At 53.1% G+C, this 18,997-nt stretch overlaps 5 protein-coding genes across 5 annotated transcripts; 3 read left to right on the top strand and 2 right to left on the bottom strand.

Moving 5' to 3' along the window:
* Window positions 1-338: 338 nt before the first annotated feature.
* CC84DRAFT_1165093 (uncharacterized protein) lies at window positions 339-1,522 on the bottom strand. The gene is made up of 3 exons (XM_018178639.1): window positions 1,484-1,522; window positions 894-1,403; window positions 339-829 (listed from the first exon to the last, which is right to left on the bottom strand). Exons 2-3 carry the CDS (start codon window positions 1,096-1,098, stop codon window positions 531-533), a joined length of 504 nt encoding a protein of 167 aa, XP_018035066.1. The 5' UTR covers window positions 1,099-1,403; window positions 1,484-1,522; the 3' UTR covers window positions 339-530.
* A 3,890-nt stretch (window positions 1,523-5,412) lies between these two features.
* Window positions 5,413-11,073, top strand: CC84DRAFT_1147497 (uncharacterized protein). The gene is made up of 6 exons (XM_018176595.1): window positions 5,413-6,171; window positions 6,308-6,614; window positions 6,734-6,986; window positions 7,090-8,904; window positions 8,956-10,551; window positions 10,603-11,073. Exons 1-6 carry the CDS (start codon window positions 5,727-5,729, stop codon window positions 10,630-10,632), a joined length of 4,446 nt encoding a protein of 1,481 aa, XP_018035065.1. The 5' UTR covers window positions 5,413-5,726; the 3' UTR covers window positions 10,633-11,073.
* A 448-nt stretch (window positions 11,074-11,521) lies between these two features.
* Window positions 11,522-13,056, top strand: CC84DRAFT_1206308 (uncharacterized protein; the record flags this gene model as incomplete). Its single annotated transcript, XM_018182024.1, has 4 exons — window positions 11,522-11,576; window positions 11,616-12,019; window positions 12,104-12,898; window positions 13,004-13,056. 4 exons carry the CDS (start codon window positions 11,522-11,524, stop codon window positions 13,043-13,045), a joined length of 1,296 nt encoding a protein of 431 aa, XP_018035064.1. The 3' UTR covers window positions 13,046-13,056.
* Window positions 13,057-15,262: 2,206 nt separating this feature from the next.
* Window positions 15,263-16,015, top strand: CC84DRAFT_1246957 (ankyrin). Its single transcript, XM_018184218.1, has 2 exons — window positions 15,263-15,455; window positions 15,523-16,015. The coding sequence occupies exons 1-2, from the start codon at window positions 15,269-15,271 to the stop codon at window positions 15,954-15,956; spliced, it is 621 nt and encodes a 206-aa protein (XP_018035063.1). The 5' UTR covers window positions 15,263-15,268; the 3' UTR covers window positions 15,957-16,015.
* Window positions 16,016-16,700: 685 nt separating this feature from the next.
* On the bottom strand, window positions 16,701-17,406 carry CC84DRAFT_1060992 (uncharacterized protein; the record flags this gene model as incomplete). Its single annotated transcript, XM_018173582.2, has 2 exons — window positions 16,701-17,157; window positions 17,240-17,406. Coding segments are annotated over 2 exons (624 nt in total), but the record flags the coding sequence as incomplete, so codon positions are not given.
* Between the last annotated feature and the right edge of the window lie 1,591 nt (window positions 17,407-18,997).

The following is an 18,997-nucleotide window of genomic DNA, read 5'->3' as shown; positions in this document are numbered from 1 at the left end:
TGTAGACCTCCTTTTGGAACCACGTTCAATTGACGCGCCTATGTGATCTTGTACGCCCATGCGAGAAGAGGCCACCGCCAAGGCCTACAGAGTTGAGCCAACTGCACGGATATTTGAGCTCATATCTAAAAGCGAGCCGACCATGGAAGATGAGCCGACCATGAAAAGCTAAGGCCACCACACACAAAGCTCGGCCACCCACCAGAGAGAGTTGAGCCCACTACAAGAATCGACGAGCCGACCATTAGTCGTCACGCAACAGTAAGATGAAAATATAGACGAATTTTCTGATTTGTGTCAGGACACACCATTGTTGGCGCGGTCTTTTTTACCCTTACCCTACATTTGATGCTCTAATCCTAACAGTTCTCTGTTTCTTGAGGGGTAGGGCCGAACTGGAATGCGTTCCAAACTCGTCCGAAACCCATTCGCCATGACTTCTGTTTTACAAGAGACAGGTCGCCGCATATCCTTCTCCCTTGCGATGTGTACGCGATTCGTTCCCCGCCATGCAGCTGCTCTTCGGCCCCCTATTCCACAGCAATGGTACCGTTTGAAGGAGACTTGAGGTACCACATGTCAATTGTTACATAACCAACACCAGGCTTTAGGATGCCAACAGCTGTGACGTAATTGAGCCAGAAGTACTTCTCAGATCCTGTTTCGTAGATACCGCGTAGATGAATCACGCCGTCAGGTTGATCGGATCCAGCGGTCTTGATGAAGATGTTCGCGCCGTCATCGGTCCTCAGTTGATACCTCGTGTCAGGGTGGCCAGTACCCCGGTTATCGAGGTAGTTCCAGTCTGCCCCAAGATTAAGAACGTCTCCTACCAATCAAAGAGACATTGTTAGCATGAGAATCGCTGCAATTAGGTAGCTCATCAAATTTACCTTTAATCTTCGGGCCTTCAAAGTATCCGCCGGTAATTGGGATCACACGGACCTCTCCATATGGCCCAACGCCCGTGGAAAACGGTTCGCCGAGACTACAATTGAGGGAATATAGGAATTCGAGGCCTGGTGGTGTAGGGGTTTTCAAGCCGGTCACAGCTGTGGCCACCAAGGCCAAGGACGTAAAGATGAATGATTTCAGCATCGCGACAAGATGATAACAGAGGGCTCAATTGATGGTCCGCTGATCGATATTGTTTACATTGAGGACTCACAAAGTACCACAAGGTGTGGGCAAAGTGGCTGTCTTATATTGTTTTCTACAGCCGACGCTCGGCCGCAGCTCCTTTAGCCATGCTGCATGGGTGGTATGAGAGCCGACGATCGACCCGCATAGTGTTCAGATGCTCGATCTGGGGAAAGTGGAAAACCCAATTGGGGTTGGGTTTGGTTGATCGCGGGGAAATAACGGTTTGAGAAGATGGTTGTCAAGGCGGTATCTTTTGGTTCCTGGACGGTTAGCAACAGCGGCAAATAGCTTGTTGTGCACTAGAGCCGGCGGCATCTACGCGAGACGGGTTAGGTCTTACTTTCTGAGGTCCACAATTTCTAGATGGCTCCAGTTTAGGTCGCTAGGTTGGTAGCTTAGAGGTCTCGAGGGTGCGCACTGCTTTATTTTGAAAGGTACGGCTGCAGACCTGGGTCTCGGCTGTCGCAAAGCATGTAGGGTCGCGCGACCATGGGATTTGCTGAGCCGACCACAGGGTCGATGGGGGCGGCCATACCGGTAAATTAGACGAGCCCACCACGCATTTTGCTGAACCCACCACGCATTTGACAATTTGGAGGCGACCACGCGTTTGACGAAGCGACCGAGCACTTGACGGAGGCCACCTTGAATGAGCTGAACCCACCATGCTCATAGTTCGAGGTTCGCTGGTCGTGCGACATTTTCGTGGTGCTCCGAACATCCAGCGTGGTGGCCTCTACTACATGCACACACCATTGGCTTGGTCGGCCCAGGTCCAGCCATGGTCGGATGAACTGTACACCCGTTATACGAGCTTATACGACAGCAAACGTTCTTTTGGCTCTTGTTTCAATCAGCAGTCACCTTTGAGGAAAGTTCTGAACCAGGTGACGAAGGAAATAACGATCACCAAAGAAACTGAATCTACCACAACCACGCAGCCGCGGTACGCCATCTCGTACTCCACTCTATTCTTAGAACACGCCCATCGCACACCAGCCCCCACATCTCGCTCCCTCGACCCCAGCATCGATCGCTCTTGGAGATCGCTTGACCAAAACCATGCATCTCCGGCATCTCCAGAGCAATCAGCGTCAGCTTCGCTTTCCCTTTCTCATTCGGCTACTCGGATTGTGCCGAGAAACTGAGGGACTGAGTTTTGTGTAAGATGCGGGCTACACGTGTGAATGCTGGTGCCTAGGGCCAAGATGAGGTCAGCGCGGAGAGATATGCATGTTGGAACGCTGGATGGGTTGTGTTGGCCTTTTCAGGAAGGGATGCCAAGGGCGTGTTCGGGAAGCGCGATGGTTTCACTATGATAGAAAGAGATCTGCTAGTGATAGAGGATGCGCATGCGTGGTGGAATCTAGAGGTCGGCACCATGTCGGCGGGATTCTGATGAGATTTCTTGAATTAATCCACGGGTGGAAGGAGCTCAGATGACTGCACGGGAGAGGATAGTAACGTTATCCAGCTACGATGCGGTCACGTCTGTGATTGGACGGCGCGGAAGGTGCCTGTCATACAGCTGAAGAATAACGAGGTTAGGGAACACGATTAAAAGGTTGAAGATGTGACCTAGAAGAGTTATTTCGGGCTCTCCGACGGTTGAAGGAAATAGCCTGGCCGTCGGAGATTCTTTTCAGTAAGACGCGCTCTGTGCAGAGCAGCATGCATTGTGACACCGGCCTCACCGTGATGCCCAGGGAACCGGTCAGTTCAAGACTCATGCAGGGACATAATTTTTCCTCGCACTGTGTCAAAGTCATAATGGTGGTTATAAGCCTGAATTACACTCTACAGCTACAGGAGATTGCCAAGCTGGCAGTTCATGGATCCCGTCGATTCGCGTTCCACGCTGCACCCTGAGCCTATCATACCGTCTTGTCTTTGCAGAGTAAGGCATCGTGATCGCACTAATATCTGTGCTTGGTGGTGGTGGCAGTGCCTAACAGTACCATGGCCTGACATATCCACTCTCTAAAGTCCCTTGGAAGCTCGAGTACCGGTTGTCCGTGTGGGTGCATTGCTATCGTCTTCTCCTGGCAGTATGTAATGTGTTGCATGTGCTCTTTCCAGCTGGTGATCAGAATCGGAAAGCATGGGCAGATCAAGGCGGTGCATAATATCTTCGAAACTCCCAGGCCGTTCGAGTTACTTGTCGTTCTTCGGGGTGTTCGTGGACGCATTCGGCGTCTGCGCCGACGATCCAGAATTGGACGATGAAGGGGTCTGAGGCTGGAAGAACGGGTGGCCTGTATTGCCGTTTGGCGAAGGCACGTTGACAACCTGAAGGGGCGTGAATCGAATAGGAGGCATAGAATACATCTTGAGAAGGCCGTGTGAGGACAAGAATCGATTTGTATGATTGTGGATGTCGAAGAGGGGGTGGACTCTGCTTGTTATATATGCCTGGGACTGAGCAGGTATCCGATCTGGTCAGAAATGTCAAGGCAACTGTCTTGGGTAGAGTTGAATGAAACACATGAACTCGAGTATACTTGGATGTTCGCTTTGCTCGGGTACACTATCCGACTTGACTAAGAACACCACTTTGCCCGTTTCGCGACGTGTCTGAATTTTGCGCCATAGCACCTGATACCGCGTCAACCTGCCGTGCTTGACGAGATGCCTAAGTTCAGGTCAAGGAAGCCTAGCAATAACCTCGTGTGATTCAAAAAGAGAAGTGCCGGCCTAAACCCTGCAACGTCTGATCAGGCATAATGCGAGAAATTCGAAGCAACGATTGGCAATACGAGATGCAGGGCGAGCAACGGTGCCATTGAGAGGCGTCTGCAACCCGGTCGTTTCCAATTAACGGGTTTTGAGGATCCTCGCGATGAGTCGATTCAGATCGGACTTCGTGTTATCAGCGCTTCTGCTAAGATCTGGCACAGAAGTTGGTAAAACATTCAGGTGTTGAGACAAGGGTATTTTTGGATTTCGTATCGCTACCGGTGCCATTATTGGCGACGTCGGGTCGGAGAAGAAGCAATACGACTGCCAAGGAGCCATGCAGCTGGCCGATCTAGTTCTTTATTCAACAGGCGGTGTCCAACAGCACCGTGCCATGCCTTGCAACTTCGAGGCTGCGATTGTTTTCGTAGAAAGAAGCATTGCCGGCTTCGAATCAGGCCGAAGCCTTGGTGTCGGCTATGAGAAGCTACTTGTAGAGTAAACGTACAGATCCACAAGACCATGATTGGCCGAACAATGCACGCCCTAACATTGATCAGCTGCGTCCACAATGTCCTGCCCCACGCGCTTGTATTGACGCGTTGCAACGCGATGTGGTAAGAGACGGGGATCCGAAGCTGGTCGGGATCGATGAAAAACGCAAAACGATACGACTAATCGTAGACGTTATAAGGAGCATATTGCTGCCACGCATGGTTGTTAGCGTCGGTGAGAGCAGGTCAAAGGAGCGCGCTCAGTTATCTTAGCGATACCTAGCCTCTCGGTGTTTGCGATTGGGATGATTCGAAATTACTCATCTGAGTTCCACGTGCACGAACGGACGAGGACGGGTTAGGAGCGGTAAACGCGAGAGGATCGGCGACATTCTAAATAGGGCATGCCATCCAGCAAAGTCACAACAACAAGTAGCGAGGGATTTGTCGATTTGTGATATGACGAAATGTTGAAGGGATGCTTCCCTTCTTGAGCGCAAGTCCGATGCTAGTAAGAAAATGTCTAGCCTTGTAAGGCTATGCGATTGAATACTCGCACCGGAGTGTACTGAAGATAGGACGAGAAGCGGACGGTTAGCCTGGGGTTGGCAGCTATGAGCGAGATTATGTTCTCGTCGAGCTTACAAACCTCACGGTAGGAACGCGTCGATATTTGTGCAATTCACAAGAAAAGGGCGGAAAGTGGGGGTCTTGGCCACGCATCCGGCTCGGATCGCTGAGCATCCGATTCCGGGCGGCCTTTGTTCTTTGTTTCTGACACAAATTATGACGCCTTGCAGAATGTGCAAGGGCGCATCGCAGGCGGTCATTGTCATTGTGAACAGCTGGTGAGGAAAAGCTGTTCTACGAGGAAGCAGCAGCGGAGTGGAAAGCAGCGATGGCGCAGTTGCTGTTGCTATGCGGGAGGCCGAGCGCTGGGTGAAGGACAACCCTCCGCCGTTCAAAGCCAGTGATGCCCCACCATCTTCATGACGAGTGCCGCGGAGCCATTCGTGATCAACATGACTCATTCTGTCCAGTGTTTCCGCCACGCTCCCTAGACCACTACCCGGCGTGGTACCGACGGGCTCTGCCCTCTTCATCGCGTTTCGCGAAACGCATCAAACCTTCTTCGGTGAATCACTAAACGACAACAAGTAAGCCGATGGGTCCCATGAGACCCTTGCTCACAGCACGTTACTGTTTGAGCCCGGCATTAAAGTATAGCGTCGTCTCGCGCCTTAACGCCGATAGGAAATATTTCCTACACCTTCTTCACTTCGCTCCTCCCCTTGCCATTGTTTTCTTTCCGACACTCCTTTGTTTCCCTAACGCCCAGAGCGTCCTCTCTGCGGCCCGCCCAGCACTTCTTCTCGCCTGATCCCGCTGGCGAGTCCCGTCAATTGCGCCACCATGGAGAAGGCCAACGTCCCTTTGAGTACTACCGCGCTGCGCGAAGAGCCAGAGAGCGTGCCTAGAGAGAAAGAAGTCGAGCCTATTCGCGCCGATAGCGAAAGCGCCACTACCATTTCGAGCAGCGCTGGCGAGAAGAGCGCCCAGCCTGCCGAACAGCATGATACTGGTGTCAACATCTCGCGCGCAGAGGCCGAGTTCGCAGCCTTGAACCGTGAATTCTCCAGGACTAGCCAGTTGAGCCGCACCAAGTCCCGCCAGAGTCGCAAAGGCGCCACCGATATCGAAAAAGCCGTTGATGAGGAGACCGGCTCGGAAGAGCCCTTTGATCTGGAGACGGTCCTCAGAGGCAACCGCGATGAGGAGGAGAGAGCCGGTATCAAATCGAAGCGTATTGGTGTGGTGTTTGAAGACTTGACTGTCAGCGGCATAGGCGGCGTCAAAAGTGAGTATCGCGCTCTGAACCCCAGTTCAAAGGGCATACCCAACGTGAAACCCACAACCCGTTGTGCAGTATTTCCATCACACCCTCAGTGCACTTTTTGGTGACCTGAATGAAAACTAATATAACCCTCACACAGATTACGTCAAAACCTTCCCCGATGCATTCGTTTCCTTCTTCAATGTTTTTGCCACAGTCCAAAGTCTCCTGGGGCTCGGCAAGAAGGGTCGCGAGTTCGATATCCTCAAAGACTTCAGAGGTGTCGTGAAGCCTGGAGAAATGTGTCTGGTACTTGGTAGACCCGGAAGCGGATGCACGACCTTCCTCAAGGTTGCATCGAACCAGCGTTACGGGTACACCAAGGTCGATGGCAAGGTCCTGTACGGTCCTTTTGAGAGCGATTTCTTCGAGAAGCGCTACAGGGGAGAGGCTGTCTATTGTGAGGAGTAAGTGGCACTGATACAACACGGATGTGTCTTTTCGGTAGAGCAACATACTCCCTGCTGGGCTGAGATATGCACCAAGTATCCGCCACCCTATCTTGATACACACTGACTCTTTGCAGAGATGAAAACCATCATCCCACTCTTACCGTCGGTCAAACCCTGGATTTTGCGCTCGAGACCAAGGTCCCTGGCAAGCGACCCGCAGGTGTGTCGCGCAAGGACTTTAAGGAGCGAGTCATAGACCTCATGCTCAAGATGTTCAACATCGAACACACCCGGAACACCATCGTTGGAAACCCTTTCGTACGTGGAGTTTCGGGAGGCGAACGCAAGCGTGTTTCAATTGCTGAGACGATGATCACCGGTGCATCGGTACGAATTCCCCCCGGTGCGAAGTCGCTATGTCTTAGGCACAAGTCGACTTGGACATCAACCCCGCTTTATGACTCAGCTGACTTTGTATCCGCGAGTATAGGTCATCTCGTGGGATAACTCGACCCGTGGTTTGGATGCCTCCACCGCTGTCGATTATGCCCGATCACTTAGGGTACTCACCAACATCTACAAGACCACGACATTTGTGTCCCTCTACCAGGCGTCTGAGAACATCTACAAGGTGTTTGACAAGGTGCTGGTTATCGACAGTGGGCGGCAGGTGTATTTCGGACCCACTAAAGACGCTCGAGCTTACTTCGAAGGGCTCGGGTTCCTGGAAAAACCGCGTCAAACATCACCGGACTATTTAACTGGATGCACAGATCCGTTCGAGCGCGAATACCGGGCTGGTAGGAGCGAAAAAGATGTACCCAGTTCACCCGATGCGCTCGCTGAAGCTTACAAGAATTCTCAGATCGCTGCTGACTGTAATGCTGAGATTGCTGCCTACCACACCCAGATGGCTGAAGAGAAGGAGGTACACGATGAGTTCATGACCGCGGTGCAGGAGAGCAAGCGACATGCGCCGAAGAAATCCGTTTACTCGATTCCGTTCTATCTGCAAGTCCAAGCTTTGTTCAAACGCCAATTCTTGCTTAAATGGCAGGATAAGTTTACTCTCGTCACCTCCTGGGCTACCTCTATCATCATCGCTATCGTCATTGGAACTGTCTGGCTCAATCTCCCCACCACTTCGGATGGCGCCTTCACCCGAGGTGGAGTGCTTTTTATCGCTCTTTTGTTTAACGCTTTCAACGCCTTCTCGGAATTGCCAGGTGTCATGTTGGGACGACCAATCGTCAACAAGCATCGAGCGTTCACTTTCCACCGTCCGTCCGCTTTATGGGTAGCTCAAATTGGTGTTGATCTGCTGTTCTCTTCAGCACAGATCCTGGTTTTCAGCATCATAGTCTACTTTATGACCGGACTGGTACGGGACGCTGGCGCCTTCTTTATCTTCGTTCTCATGATCATCACCGGATACTTGGCTATGACTTTGTTCTTCCGTACCGTCGGTTGCCTGTGTCCGGACTTCGATGTCGCTATCCGTTTAGCTGCGACCATCATCACGCTGTTTGTGCTGACCTCTGGCTACATTATCCAATACCAGAGCGAACAAGTTTGGCTCCGCTGGATCTTTTACATCAATGCGCTGGGGTTGGCCTTTTCAGCTTTGATGATGAACGAGTTCGGACGCCTTGACCTGACTTGCGCTGGTACCTCTCTGATTCCCAATGGCCCTGGTTATGGTGACATCAACTCTCAGGTGTGCACATTGGCCGGTAGTACAGCTGGCACTACGTCGGTTTCCGGTTCCGACTACATTCGTATTGGGTTCTCTTACCTAACGAGCGACCTTTGGAGGAATTGGGGCATCAGTGTTGTTCTCATCGTTGCGTTCTTGACTGCGAACGTGTTCCTTGGAGAGTACGTAAAATGGGGCGCGGGAGGTCGTACTGTAACTTTCTTCCTCAAGGAAAACAAGGAATTGAAGGAATTGAACGAAAAGCTTCGGGTGAAACGGGACAAACGAAATCGCAAAGAGGAAGACACCGATGCGAGCTCTGGCTTGAAGATCACCTCCAAGGCCGTACTCACCTGGGAGGATCTTTGCTACGATGTCCCTGTCCCATCTGGTCAATTACGTCTGCTGAATAACATCTTTGGCTACGTTAAACCAGGACAACTCACGGCCCTAATGGGTGCATCCGGAGCTGGCAAGACAACACTGCTGGACGTGCTCGCAGCACGGAAAAACATTGGTGTCATTGGCGGCGAGAAGCTTGTTGATGGTAAAGCGCCTGGCATTGCCTTCCAGAGAGGTACTGCGTATGCCGAACAACTCGACGTTCATGTGAGTATATCTCCCCAAGCCGATTGGTGCTGTAAAGCTAATTGATTATAGGAACCTGCCCAGACTGTCCGCGAGGCTCTTCGCTTCTCTGCCGACTTACGCCAGCCATTCGAGACCCCCCAGGAAGAGAAATACGCCTATGTTGAGGAGGTCATATCTCTTCTGGAGATGGAAGACATGGCTGATGCTATCATCGGAGACCCAGAGACTGGGCTGGCAGTCGAACAACGTAAACGTGTGACCATCGGAGTTGAACTTGCTGCTAAACCGGAGCTCCTTCTATTCTTGGACGAACCTACTTCAGGTCTGGACTCCCAGAGCGCATTCAACATCGTACGGTTCCTCCGCAAGCTGGCTGCGGCGGGTCAGGCAATCTTGTGCACGATTCATCAACCGAACTCAGCTCTCTTCGAAAATTTCGACCGACTTCTATTGCTTCAACGTGGAGGGCAATGCGTCTACTTTGGAGACATTGGCAAGGACGCGCACGCTCTTCTCGATTACTTCCACCGCCATGGTGCTGACTGTCCATCGGATGCCAACCCCGCCGAATGGATGCTCGACGCTATCGGTGCTGGCTCGACGCCTCGTATTGGCAAGCACGACTGGGCTGATGTGTGGCGCGACTCCGCCGAGTTCGCACAGGTCAAGGAAGACATTGTTCGTATGAAGGAGGCTCGCAGCGCTGAAGTTGTTGCTGCTGCGCATGTCGAGCAGAAGGAGTATGCCACACCACTATGGCACCAGATCAAGAAGGTCAATAAGCGCCAGAACCTGGCCTTCTGGAGAACTCCCAACTACGGCTTTACGCGTCTTTTTAATCATGTCATCATCGCATTGTTGACCGGGTTGATGTACCTCCAGCTCGATGATTCCCGATCCTCGCTCCAGTACCGTGTCTTCGTCATCTTCCAGGTTACTGTTCTGCCCGCCCTTATTCTTGCCCAGGTGGAACCCAAGTACGCCATCTCCCGTATGATTTCCTACCGCGAGCAAATGGCCAAGGCCTACAAGACATTTCCATTTGCGCTATCTATGGTGATTGCTGAGATGCCGTACAACGTTCTTTGCGCTGTCTTTTTCTTCCTGCCTATCTACTACATTCCTGGTTTGAACCCCGCTCCGGACCGCGCTGGCTACCAATTTCTTATCATTCTCATTACTGAGATCTTCTCGGTTACTCTAGCTCAAGCACTAGCTGCGCTCACTCCGGACCCTTTCATTTCCTCGCTCATCAACCCATTCGTCATCGTCATCTTCGCCCTGTTCTGCGGTGTCACGATTCCAAAGCCACAGATTCCTGGCTTCTGGAGAGCCTGGCTCTACCAGCTCAACCCGATGACTCGTCTTGTCGGTGGTATGATAGTCACGGAACTACATGATCGCAAGGTGGAGTGCGTACCAGTCGAGCTGAACACATTCAACGCGCCGGACGGACAGACCTGCGGAGAATACATGAGCGACTACTTCAAGAACGGCGGTCCAGGCTACATTGTTGACAACGCTACCGATATTTGCCAGTACTGTGCCTATAAGGTCGGTGACCAGTTCTTCGAGCCGCTTGGTCTTTCGTTCAGCAACCGCTGGCGTGATCTGGGCATCATGGCAGCTTTCATTGGCTCCAGTCTCTTCCTGCTTTTCATTGCCGTAAGAACTCTCTTTCTAACAGCTGCAAGTGCATCTTCTGACAAAGACTAGGCTCGCTATCTCAACTTCAACCGCCGGTGAGCAGATTTGCTCCATCGCTTCCGTATACCTCGCCTGCAATCGACTTTCGACCCGCTACCCAAAGGTCGTTGCAAACTCTCATCGACATTAATCGTTGGAGGCGACGTACGCCGAGCTTTCGACCTATTGTTAGAAGCCCTGCGTGCAGTGCTCCCTTGCGACAATGCGCGGCCAAAAGAAGCAGGCACCGTCTTCAAGATTGTCAACGCCGCTCTGCACCTCCGGCTGACACCATTCGCAAGGGATCTCCTCACTAATGTGTTGTCTAATGCGCTACCTAATGCGCCCTGTTTTGATATCCTCTCCAAAAGTCTTTCATAGTGTTATTGCTAGTACTTGAGCTTCAATGGGTAAACGGCCATACATATAGAGTGCGTCGCTCCATAATGGGCGACGTTTGTAATCTACACCTGCATAGTAAAATGTTACTCGATATTCCCCATGACCATGGAACGTTTAATCTGAAGCAAAGGTCTATGTACAATGTTTCGCTACGCTCATCAGCTTATCGCGTAGGGTCTTGACATTGGCCAGAGCTGAAGGAGTCCTGTCAAGAGCTGCGATAAGAATGCAGCTGTTCCCATGGAAGGATCAAAGAATGATGCCGCAATTCAAGTGGCTGGCGAACTCTTGTGGGAGAAGCTCAGGTACAGAAGCACACCTGAACTGCACATGTCACAGATGCCTTCATGGCGACGCTTCAACCAGGAGTATGGAGATTCTTCACGCACACGTCCTTATCATACATGCCTATGACTGGTGGATGCCCCTCCCTCAGGACTTCGTTTCTAACACTTCTGTTCCGTTAAAATACCTACTTCGAACATACATCACATCAACGTACCCTCTCAGCGCACATCCAAGCTCTTCTATAGCGAAATAGATAAACATGATAACAAGGTACTCTCATAGAATGAGATTTTACGAGAGCGTAGATGAACTCCGTACGCGTTCCAAGCCCGTAATTGTAACACGCACTACAGTCCTATGGGTCGAGACGTCCAGCACTCTGAAGCGTGTTGCCTCGCGACCTCAATATTCGGCACTAATCCACTCGTCTCTCGCTTCGCAGATGAGTGGTGAAGGTGATCTGAGCTCATTGGAGTCTACCCACGCAAGAAGTGAACCCAGCAACGAGGCAGCTGCTTCACCCACGATATCGCCGACATTATCGTCAACTTTGCTCGAGGACACCACCCCAGAGCAAATAACCTACCAGCCAGACGTCTACTCTTACCCTCTCATGATCTACGACCGTCTTGTTGATGCGCCGACCCCTCAGACGGCCGTCCCGTGCGACTCCACATTTTACGTTCCCTTCAGCACCATGGGAAGCGGCGAGTTCGAGTTGCCGGACATCCCGCTCTCCGTCCCGTTCGCGTTATTCGTATGTCTAGGCGCAGGGTCACTATGGTCGATTTTGGTGTGGTTGATAAATCTGCCACACATATGCCCAAAACATAACGCACAGAACGGCCACAATGTGCAGGATAAGGCTGCAAAGAAGCAGCAGAATGAGAGTCAGAGGAGGTGGTGGGATTGCATATGGGGACGCCAGCATGTTCTTAGGCAAACACTTGCGGACAAACCCCAGAAATACACACCACTAACATCAGGTTCCTCCATCGGCACGAATTCAATCACAGAAGGAGCACCGACGACAGCAGCAACGTCCGCAACACCAGAGCGCGCAGAAAACACGCCTATTCGTCTACGCAAGTTAATGCCAGCTACGAAAAGACAACAACCACCCTCGCCCTCCCTACCACCGTGGCAATCCCCTACGCCCACCAGAAACACTACACTTGTTACGCACAATCAAGGTCAACGCAACAGCAGCAGCGCTACGTTCAGTTCACCCGCAAATCGATTCCTCCCCTACCCACTCCAACCCCGCTTAAGCTCCGAATACCTTGCCGCCCACGGCGCCTTCTTCTCGAAGCCTCTGCCCACACCACCGCTACCTCAGTCCTCTGCGCACCTCTCACCGTACCCGAGCCGCTCTGCCTCACCTGGGTCCGATCTCGACGCCCTCGAAGCACAGAGCGACAGCGTCGTCGAGCCTCGGCGCTCGCGCAGCGTACGCAGCGTGATGCATATTGCTGATGGAGTGGACAGGACGGGTGAAAAGCTTTGGATAGGAAGGTGGATTGGTGCTGTAGAAGAGGGGGTGAACAAGGCTGTCGATGCGGTAGTGAGGTGGACGGAGGATGAGGGTGCTGAGGAGGGCTTGCTGTTGCCCGCTTGGGAGGCGGGAGGTTCGAGAGTGAGTAGAGACGGCGAGGTGGCGTGACCTGGATGTACGTACGCGTGCGGCTGGTCGTTCTCCCATTTGTGCCACCTTCCACATGTCTGCAATAGACATGCACAGAGTTACGGTTTTTATTCTCGCTGCTCGGGAAGGGCTGCCTGACCTGCTGGATCTGGTTGATTCTCACATGATACGCGACTTTCTTGAGCCTACGCTGAGCTGTATAGCGCGCATTAATGCTAATGAAGTTTTATTGGCTGCCTTTGCTTGGACGCTTCGAGAGCACGTCGCTTACAGGCTCCTCCTTCTTTCGCGACGTTGAGCAGAGTATTTGGGGACGTCGACGAACCATGCATTACGTCACGGCACTTCAATGTATAGCGGTGTTCCCTCTGATGCAATGCATCATCCTTTCAATCTCGATCTCGACGCTATATTCTGGGTTCACCACCCGAACAATAGTTGTAACATGTGGCGTGACGAAGGTTATCACACGAGCTAGCTAGTTTGGTGGACACACTCACTGTTTGGGCAACTCGCCTCGAAGCCCGTGCACAGTGATGTTCCAGAATCACACTTCACAAAGCCACCGTTTATGCTCTTCCACCGATCACCGTTTGGGGTCGGAGCGGCACATCACTTCTGCCGGCTACGGCACTCGAACCGGGCCTGACGTTTCAGCCATCGCGCGGCAACTTTCCCGTGCGCCAAATCTAGCTCTTCGTACGAGCCGCGAAAAAAGCAAAATACAGTATAGATCGCACGGCTTCGGTCTTGGCAACTCTAGCGGCGTAAAGCAGCGTTGTTGAGCAATTCAAAGAAAGAGGTCATCGCTGGAGCCAAGAGTTGCCACGTGCGGGAGATGGTGACGACGAGGATAAGAATTATGTTGGACAAACATCATCATCTGTAAACTTTCACCTGTGGAAGCTACCACATGAAAACCACCTCTGAGAAGCTGACGCGGCCTTTCAAACGTGTCTTCAAAGTCAACTGGCTGCAGACTGAAGAACTGAAAAAGTACGATGAAGACGAATTCGCGTAGCGCAATAGAATGTCGATGCAAGGTATTCGGTGCGACGGAGATTTGGGCTGAATAGGCCCATGTAGTACTTCCTGCATGCTCATGATCTACAATAGCCCGCACCATCGGAGTACAGCGACCCTGTCCGCTCAGAATTGCCCCGGACGCTTCCAGAGCGATCGAATTCGGCTAATAACGCGGCGGTACCTGCAGAACATCCACCGCTCCTGCGCTGCACGAGCTGGACTCGTACAGTGGAATCAAAGTATGGGTGGGCTGCGAATCGAGAATTTGCAGTACCATGAACCACCATATAGAGCTATATTGTTTCAGTGGCGATCCTGCACGTATACTGATCGGACGTAATGCTGCTAGAGTCTGCTGTGGTAGCGAGGTTATTGATACCCCTGCAATATTAATCAAGAGGCTCAGGTCGTTTAGATTGTTGAGATGCAGAACCGAGAAACAAAAGTTGCCAAGACTGATAAATGAATGAACTGTAAGAGGAAGGATGCGACCATGCATCGCATCCGATTCATGACGCAGAACTACTTTCGGGATCAGACCGGGTCAATGGGTTAGGTGTCGCAGTGAAGGCTGGCTGACGCTGGGATAGACGTGGTCACCTTGCAGGATCTGATGTTGTGACCTTACACTGGCATAAAGTGTTGAGAGAGATGCATCGATTATGCATCATTCAGACAGGCCAGCTGGCATCTTCCGCTAGAATTTGATCAGTATCGAAAGGACAGACGGCTACGCAATCCGTGCATATGCAATGGCCAGGGTCGAGGATGAGGAGTACGTAGGATGAACGTCAGTAAGTACCGAGGACAAGTAACGAATCTTGAAGGGCCGATAGGAGAAATGTGACAGCGTATTGAGAGCAAGCGATAGGAAGAAGAGGAACCAATATTGGTAGTTTGAGTACCAATACACCTGGCTGGACGTCACGGTTGGAGAGGTTTCATGTGTCCTAACTGACGGACCTGATAGCTAGTATATTGCAGGCAGCTGCCAGATTGCGCCCTATAGTGAAGAGGCAGCGCGGCCGGCCACCTGGCAGATCGCAGGATTCGCCCACAGACATCCCAAGACAACCGAACCGATAGTCAAGGCCCGCAAACACGTCGCTTAGATGATCAAAAGAATGACCACATGGATGGCTGGTGTTTCGGCGGATATCTTCTGGTGCAGGTGCGGGTCGCCCTTGGCCAGATCAATCTAGCCAGTTCGGGTCTAGCGGTAGCGTTACTTCGAAGGCGCGCCCCGCCCCCACCAAAAATTTCTCGAGTGAGGGCAAGGGCGATGGAGGGCAGCCAGGTTCCGCATTACATCTGCAGACACACACGACGGCGACCATGAACGAAGACATCGTCGACGAGATCCTGTACCTTGCTCGTGCCAACGAGGTCGCTGAGCTGTCGACGTACCTCTCCGATGTCTCAGCCCAGGCGAAACAATCTAAAGCCGAACTGGTCGCGGCCGCGGCAGATCCCTACTCCAAGAACACAGCATTGCACTATGCTGCTGCGAATGGACATGTCGGTACGAACACTCCTGTCATTCATGTGTTCTGAGTCTCCCTGAGCTAGGTGCTGACTGCATGCAACAGACACAGTGAAGCTTCTCTTCTCTCTCGAAACGGGCAAGGCTTCGGCGTCTACGTCGGGGCTTATCAACGCGGTAAACGATGCGGGCAACACGGCACTACATTGGGCTGCGCTCAACGGACACCTCGAATGTGTCAAGCTCTTGGTTCAGGCCGGGGCCGACGTCACGATAATCAACCGGGCCGGCCATGACGCCGTATTCGAAGCCGAGATCAACGACAAGGGCGACGTGGTCGATTGGCTCCTAGGAGCGGTCGAAGAGTTGGAGAAGGGCATCGGGGAGACGGGCGAATCATCAGGCGGAGGACTGGGGGCCGATTCGCAAAGCGAGCCAGCCCTGAACGGCTCCATAGGCACGAGTGCCGGAGGTGCAGTCGAAGATGTAAGAAGGCAAATGGACAACCTCGATACCAAGGACGCCTCAAAAGACGGCTGAACCACCCAAGGATAGACGCAATCCCAGCATCATAAATTGCTCAGCACCCCTACACCCTGCCCCACTGAACGACGTTATTTGGGACATTAGGATCCGAAGTATAGCACCGGGAGCTCGGAAGCCTGCCACGTGGACCCCGTGTGCAGGGCAAAAGCAGCTGATGTGGCGTGGGCGAACACACTCAGACGACCGCAAGCACAAGATCTACAGAGATCGCGCTAGCAGCGGCGATGATGTTCGAACAAGATGTATTGGAATTATGATCAAATAGCGAGAAGCAGATTCTCCCACCGCTCTTGAGCTCAAATGAACCGCTTGCCATAAGCTCAACATGTATCGCCCGGTCCATGCATCTCGTAAATGACAAAGCCTGATATCGTGCGGCATAGCACATAGACAAATACAGATCAGGCTACTGTGCCTCGTCAGAAGTCTGGGTGCTCCGTTACCCTGGAATGAGTGAGATGGCACCCAAATTGCTGACCTTCACTTAGCCACAAGGAAAGCAGAAATCCGCCTAGCTGTTAATACAGAGCCTTTTGGTATGCAAATACAATAGTGTTTCAACCATGAGCTAACCACCGAGACTTTGTGGGCGGCAAAATACAGTGGCTTTTGTATCATGGCTCAAGCTGATACGCCGAGACTTTGTGGGCGGAGGCCATGATACACTTTCTAAGGCCGGCATTAGTACTAGTCGTTACTAAACTGTCGCTCCACTCCATTATTCCTTACCGCCGAGGTTCAGTCTCTAAGCCAGGCACGGCGCTTTTCTTCTTTCTTGTCACGGCGCTTGTTCTTGAAAGCCTGCAGCTCCTTCTTCGACAGGGCCTTGCCGCGTCGCTCCGCCTTCAGGCTGCGGCCGTCGTGGCTATTGGCCGCGGCATCAACGTCAAAGAAGGCGCTCATCTGGCGCTTGCTTTTGTTCTCATCATTGTGATACTCCGGGTTCATTCCGGCCTGCTGGAAGCGGCCGGTGAAGCGATTGAACTGGGCAGTCGTGGCATAATCTCCAGCGATGGGTGCTGGAAGACCCGTAGCCACAACCTCGAGTTCTTCCTCTTCCTCTTCGGCTTCCCGAGCATAGTCTGCATTCGGGTCATAATCGCCATGGATGGCCGGATTGTAACCACCATATTTGCGCTTAGGTGGAGACGAGGTGCCAGGTGCGCCAGAGCTGGTCGTGGGGGCAACAGTGGAGCTGTTCACATATCTGCGGCAGGCACGGATTAGGATAAGAAGGCAAGCAAGATAGTAATAAGTTGTTAGCAAACCTGTCGTACGATCCGTAGTCTGTCGCGGTGGCCTCAGGCAGCCGAGGGTTCTCCCATTGAGACTTGCCCGTCAGACGGTTGTAGAAGTAGTGGCGTTGTGCGCCGTGATCCCACTCATATGTCCACCCATCGTCCTCGGGGGGCGCTTCATCGGGCAGCGGAGGCGCTTCGTCGTCATAGGGCAACGCCTGCTCGCCTTTGGCCTGCAGCGCGCTCGCAACCTCCCGGTCGTGACTAGGGGATTTGCGCCGCCTCGGAAGCGAGTCGCTCAGGTCTGAGTCCGTGTCGCAAGCGTACGGATTGTAGTCTTTGCTTCCTGCAGCGTCGGTGTTTGGCTCGTTGCCAGCTGCGGCGGGCGCAGGGCTCTTCTGGCTATCCTCGACACAACCCGACGCCATCGCGAGTATATTATATATATTATGACGGCACTGAATTTTGGATGTTAGGATGTGATTGTAATAGACGACGGGCGCGTTGATATAGAGGGTGTGCATACAGTGATGGGGCACTCGACGTTCAGTCCAATTCTAGTTTCGCAGGCGGCTTGGCACATGAGTTCACGTGACATGTCTGAGCGCGGGCCTGGGCTTCCAGAATCAATGGACGATGAGGACACATTCGATGATTCGAGGAAATTCATACCGCAACACGTCGACAACTCAGACTCTACACAAGATTACACAGTCCTACGGCCATCTCCGCTGCCTCGCCTGCCGGGACCGCTCCGGAGACGTTCGCTCTCGCTTTGACGCTTCCTTCACGCTGGAACAGCCAGCCCACCTGCACAGGCACAGCGAAGGATGCCCCGATGATGTGTGGCGGCCACTAACGGTGGTGACAGCCGGCACCTGAGTTGCCCGGCCGCGCCGCCTGCCGCTTCGATAGGCCGGCAGCAGGCTCGCGTAGGCATGCTGTCGATTCGGCCTGGAGGCGCTACGTCAAAGACAGTATCGCAGGACCCGAGGCTGGAGGCAGCGTGCTTAGCGGGCCTATTATCCGCTGGCATGCGCATAAAGTGGCATGCATGCGTCCCCGACATGCAAGCAAGACAACGGGGATGCTCTTGGGGTCCGTCTCCACTCGACGGACGGCTCTTGGACGCGCTCCCGAGCGATTTGACGCTGCTTTTGCCTGTCGCCGAACCGTCCTCACCCCACCCGCTCCACGATCTCAGCGCCCTCAATCTCGCGGCGTGCCGTGCTGCGGGGCCCCTGCTGCTCTCCAGACGCAGCCGACGAGCACGCCGACGTGCATGCGTTCAGGCCGCCGCGCAGTCAGAGAATGCGTGCGTCGGGGCACTTTGAAACTAATCTATGTGAAGCTTATTGGGGCCTGCCGCGCTCCTTTCACGCCCGTCTGCAGCAGCAATTTCTCGCGGGATTTTGCCGCAATAACATGAAGCCTGTTCGCTGCATCCCGCCTGCGCTGCATGATCGGCACCAGTGGGCTGCGGCAGCGCTCGCGGTTGGCCAGCGCCCAAGGCCGTTGTTGGAGCGAGATCTGAGGGCGGAGCCATGAGCAGCCCATCCCAACCGCCACGCGCACCCAAGTCCGCATGCCACCCTCGGCTTGCAGCTGCCTGCACCTCACGCGTCGGCCAGACACCCCCCAAGCACACGATATCGTCGCCAATATTGCCCGCCCTGGCCATGCTGAAGTGCTCACTCGGCTCTCAAACACCAAGAGCTCCACGTCCATGTCCCTGGCAGAACTTAGTTCACTAGGGTAATGGCCCTGCCCTGACCACCTGCCCTGCTCGTCCCCCAT

The sequence above is a fragment of the Paraphaeosphaeria sporulosa genome (assembly GCF_001642045.1).
Source record: "Paraphaeosphaeria sporulosa strain AP3s5-JAC2a unplaced genomic scaffold CC84scaffold_6, whole genome shotgun sequence".
NCBI classification, from domain to species: Eukaryota; Fungi; Ascomycota; class Dothideomycetes; order Pleosporales; family Didymosphaeriaceae; genus Paraphaeosphaeria; species Paraphaeosphaeria sporulosa.
The sequence above is the reverse complement of the archived record's forward strand: the minus strand, read 5'-3'. Positions and strand labels throughout refer to the sequence as shown.

Coding starts and splice junctions, on each gene's coding strand:
- CC84DRAFT_1165093 (XM_018178639.1), bottom strand. CDS start 1,098: ATGCTGAAATCATTCATCTTTACGTCCTTGGCCTTGGTGGCCACAGCT. Junction 830..893: donor TGAAGGCCCGAAGATTAAAG/GTAAATTTGATG, acceptor TTTGATTGGTAG/GAGACGTTCTTAATCTTGGG.
- CC84DRAFT_1147497 (XM_018176595.1), top strand. CDS start 5,727: ATGGAGAAGGCCAACGTCCCTTTGAGTACTACCGCGCTGCGCGAAGAG. Junction 6,172..6,307: donor CGGCATAGGCGGCGTCAAAA/GTGAGTATCGCG, acceptor ACCCTCACACAG/ATTACGTCAAAACCTTCCCC. Junction 6,615..6,733: donor GAGGCTGTCTATTGTGAGGA/GTAAGTGGCACT, acceptor GACTCTTTGCAG/AGATGAAAACCATCATCCCA.
- CC84DRAFT_1246957 (XM_018184218.1), top strand. CDS start 15,269: ATGAACGAAGACATCGTCGACGAGATCCTGTACCTTGCTCGTGCCAAC. Junction 15,456..15,522: donor TGCTGCGAATGGACATGTCG/GTACGAACACTC, acceptor TGCATGCAACAG/ACACAGTGAAGCTTCTCTTC.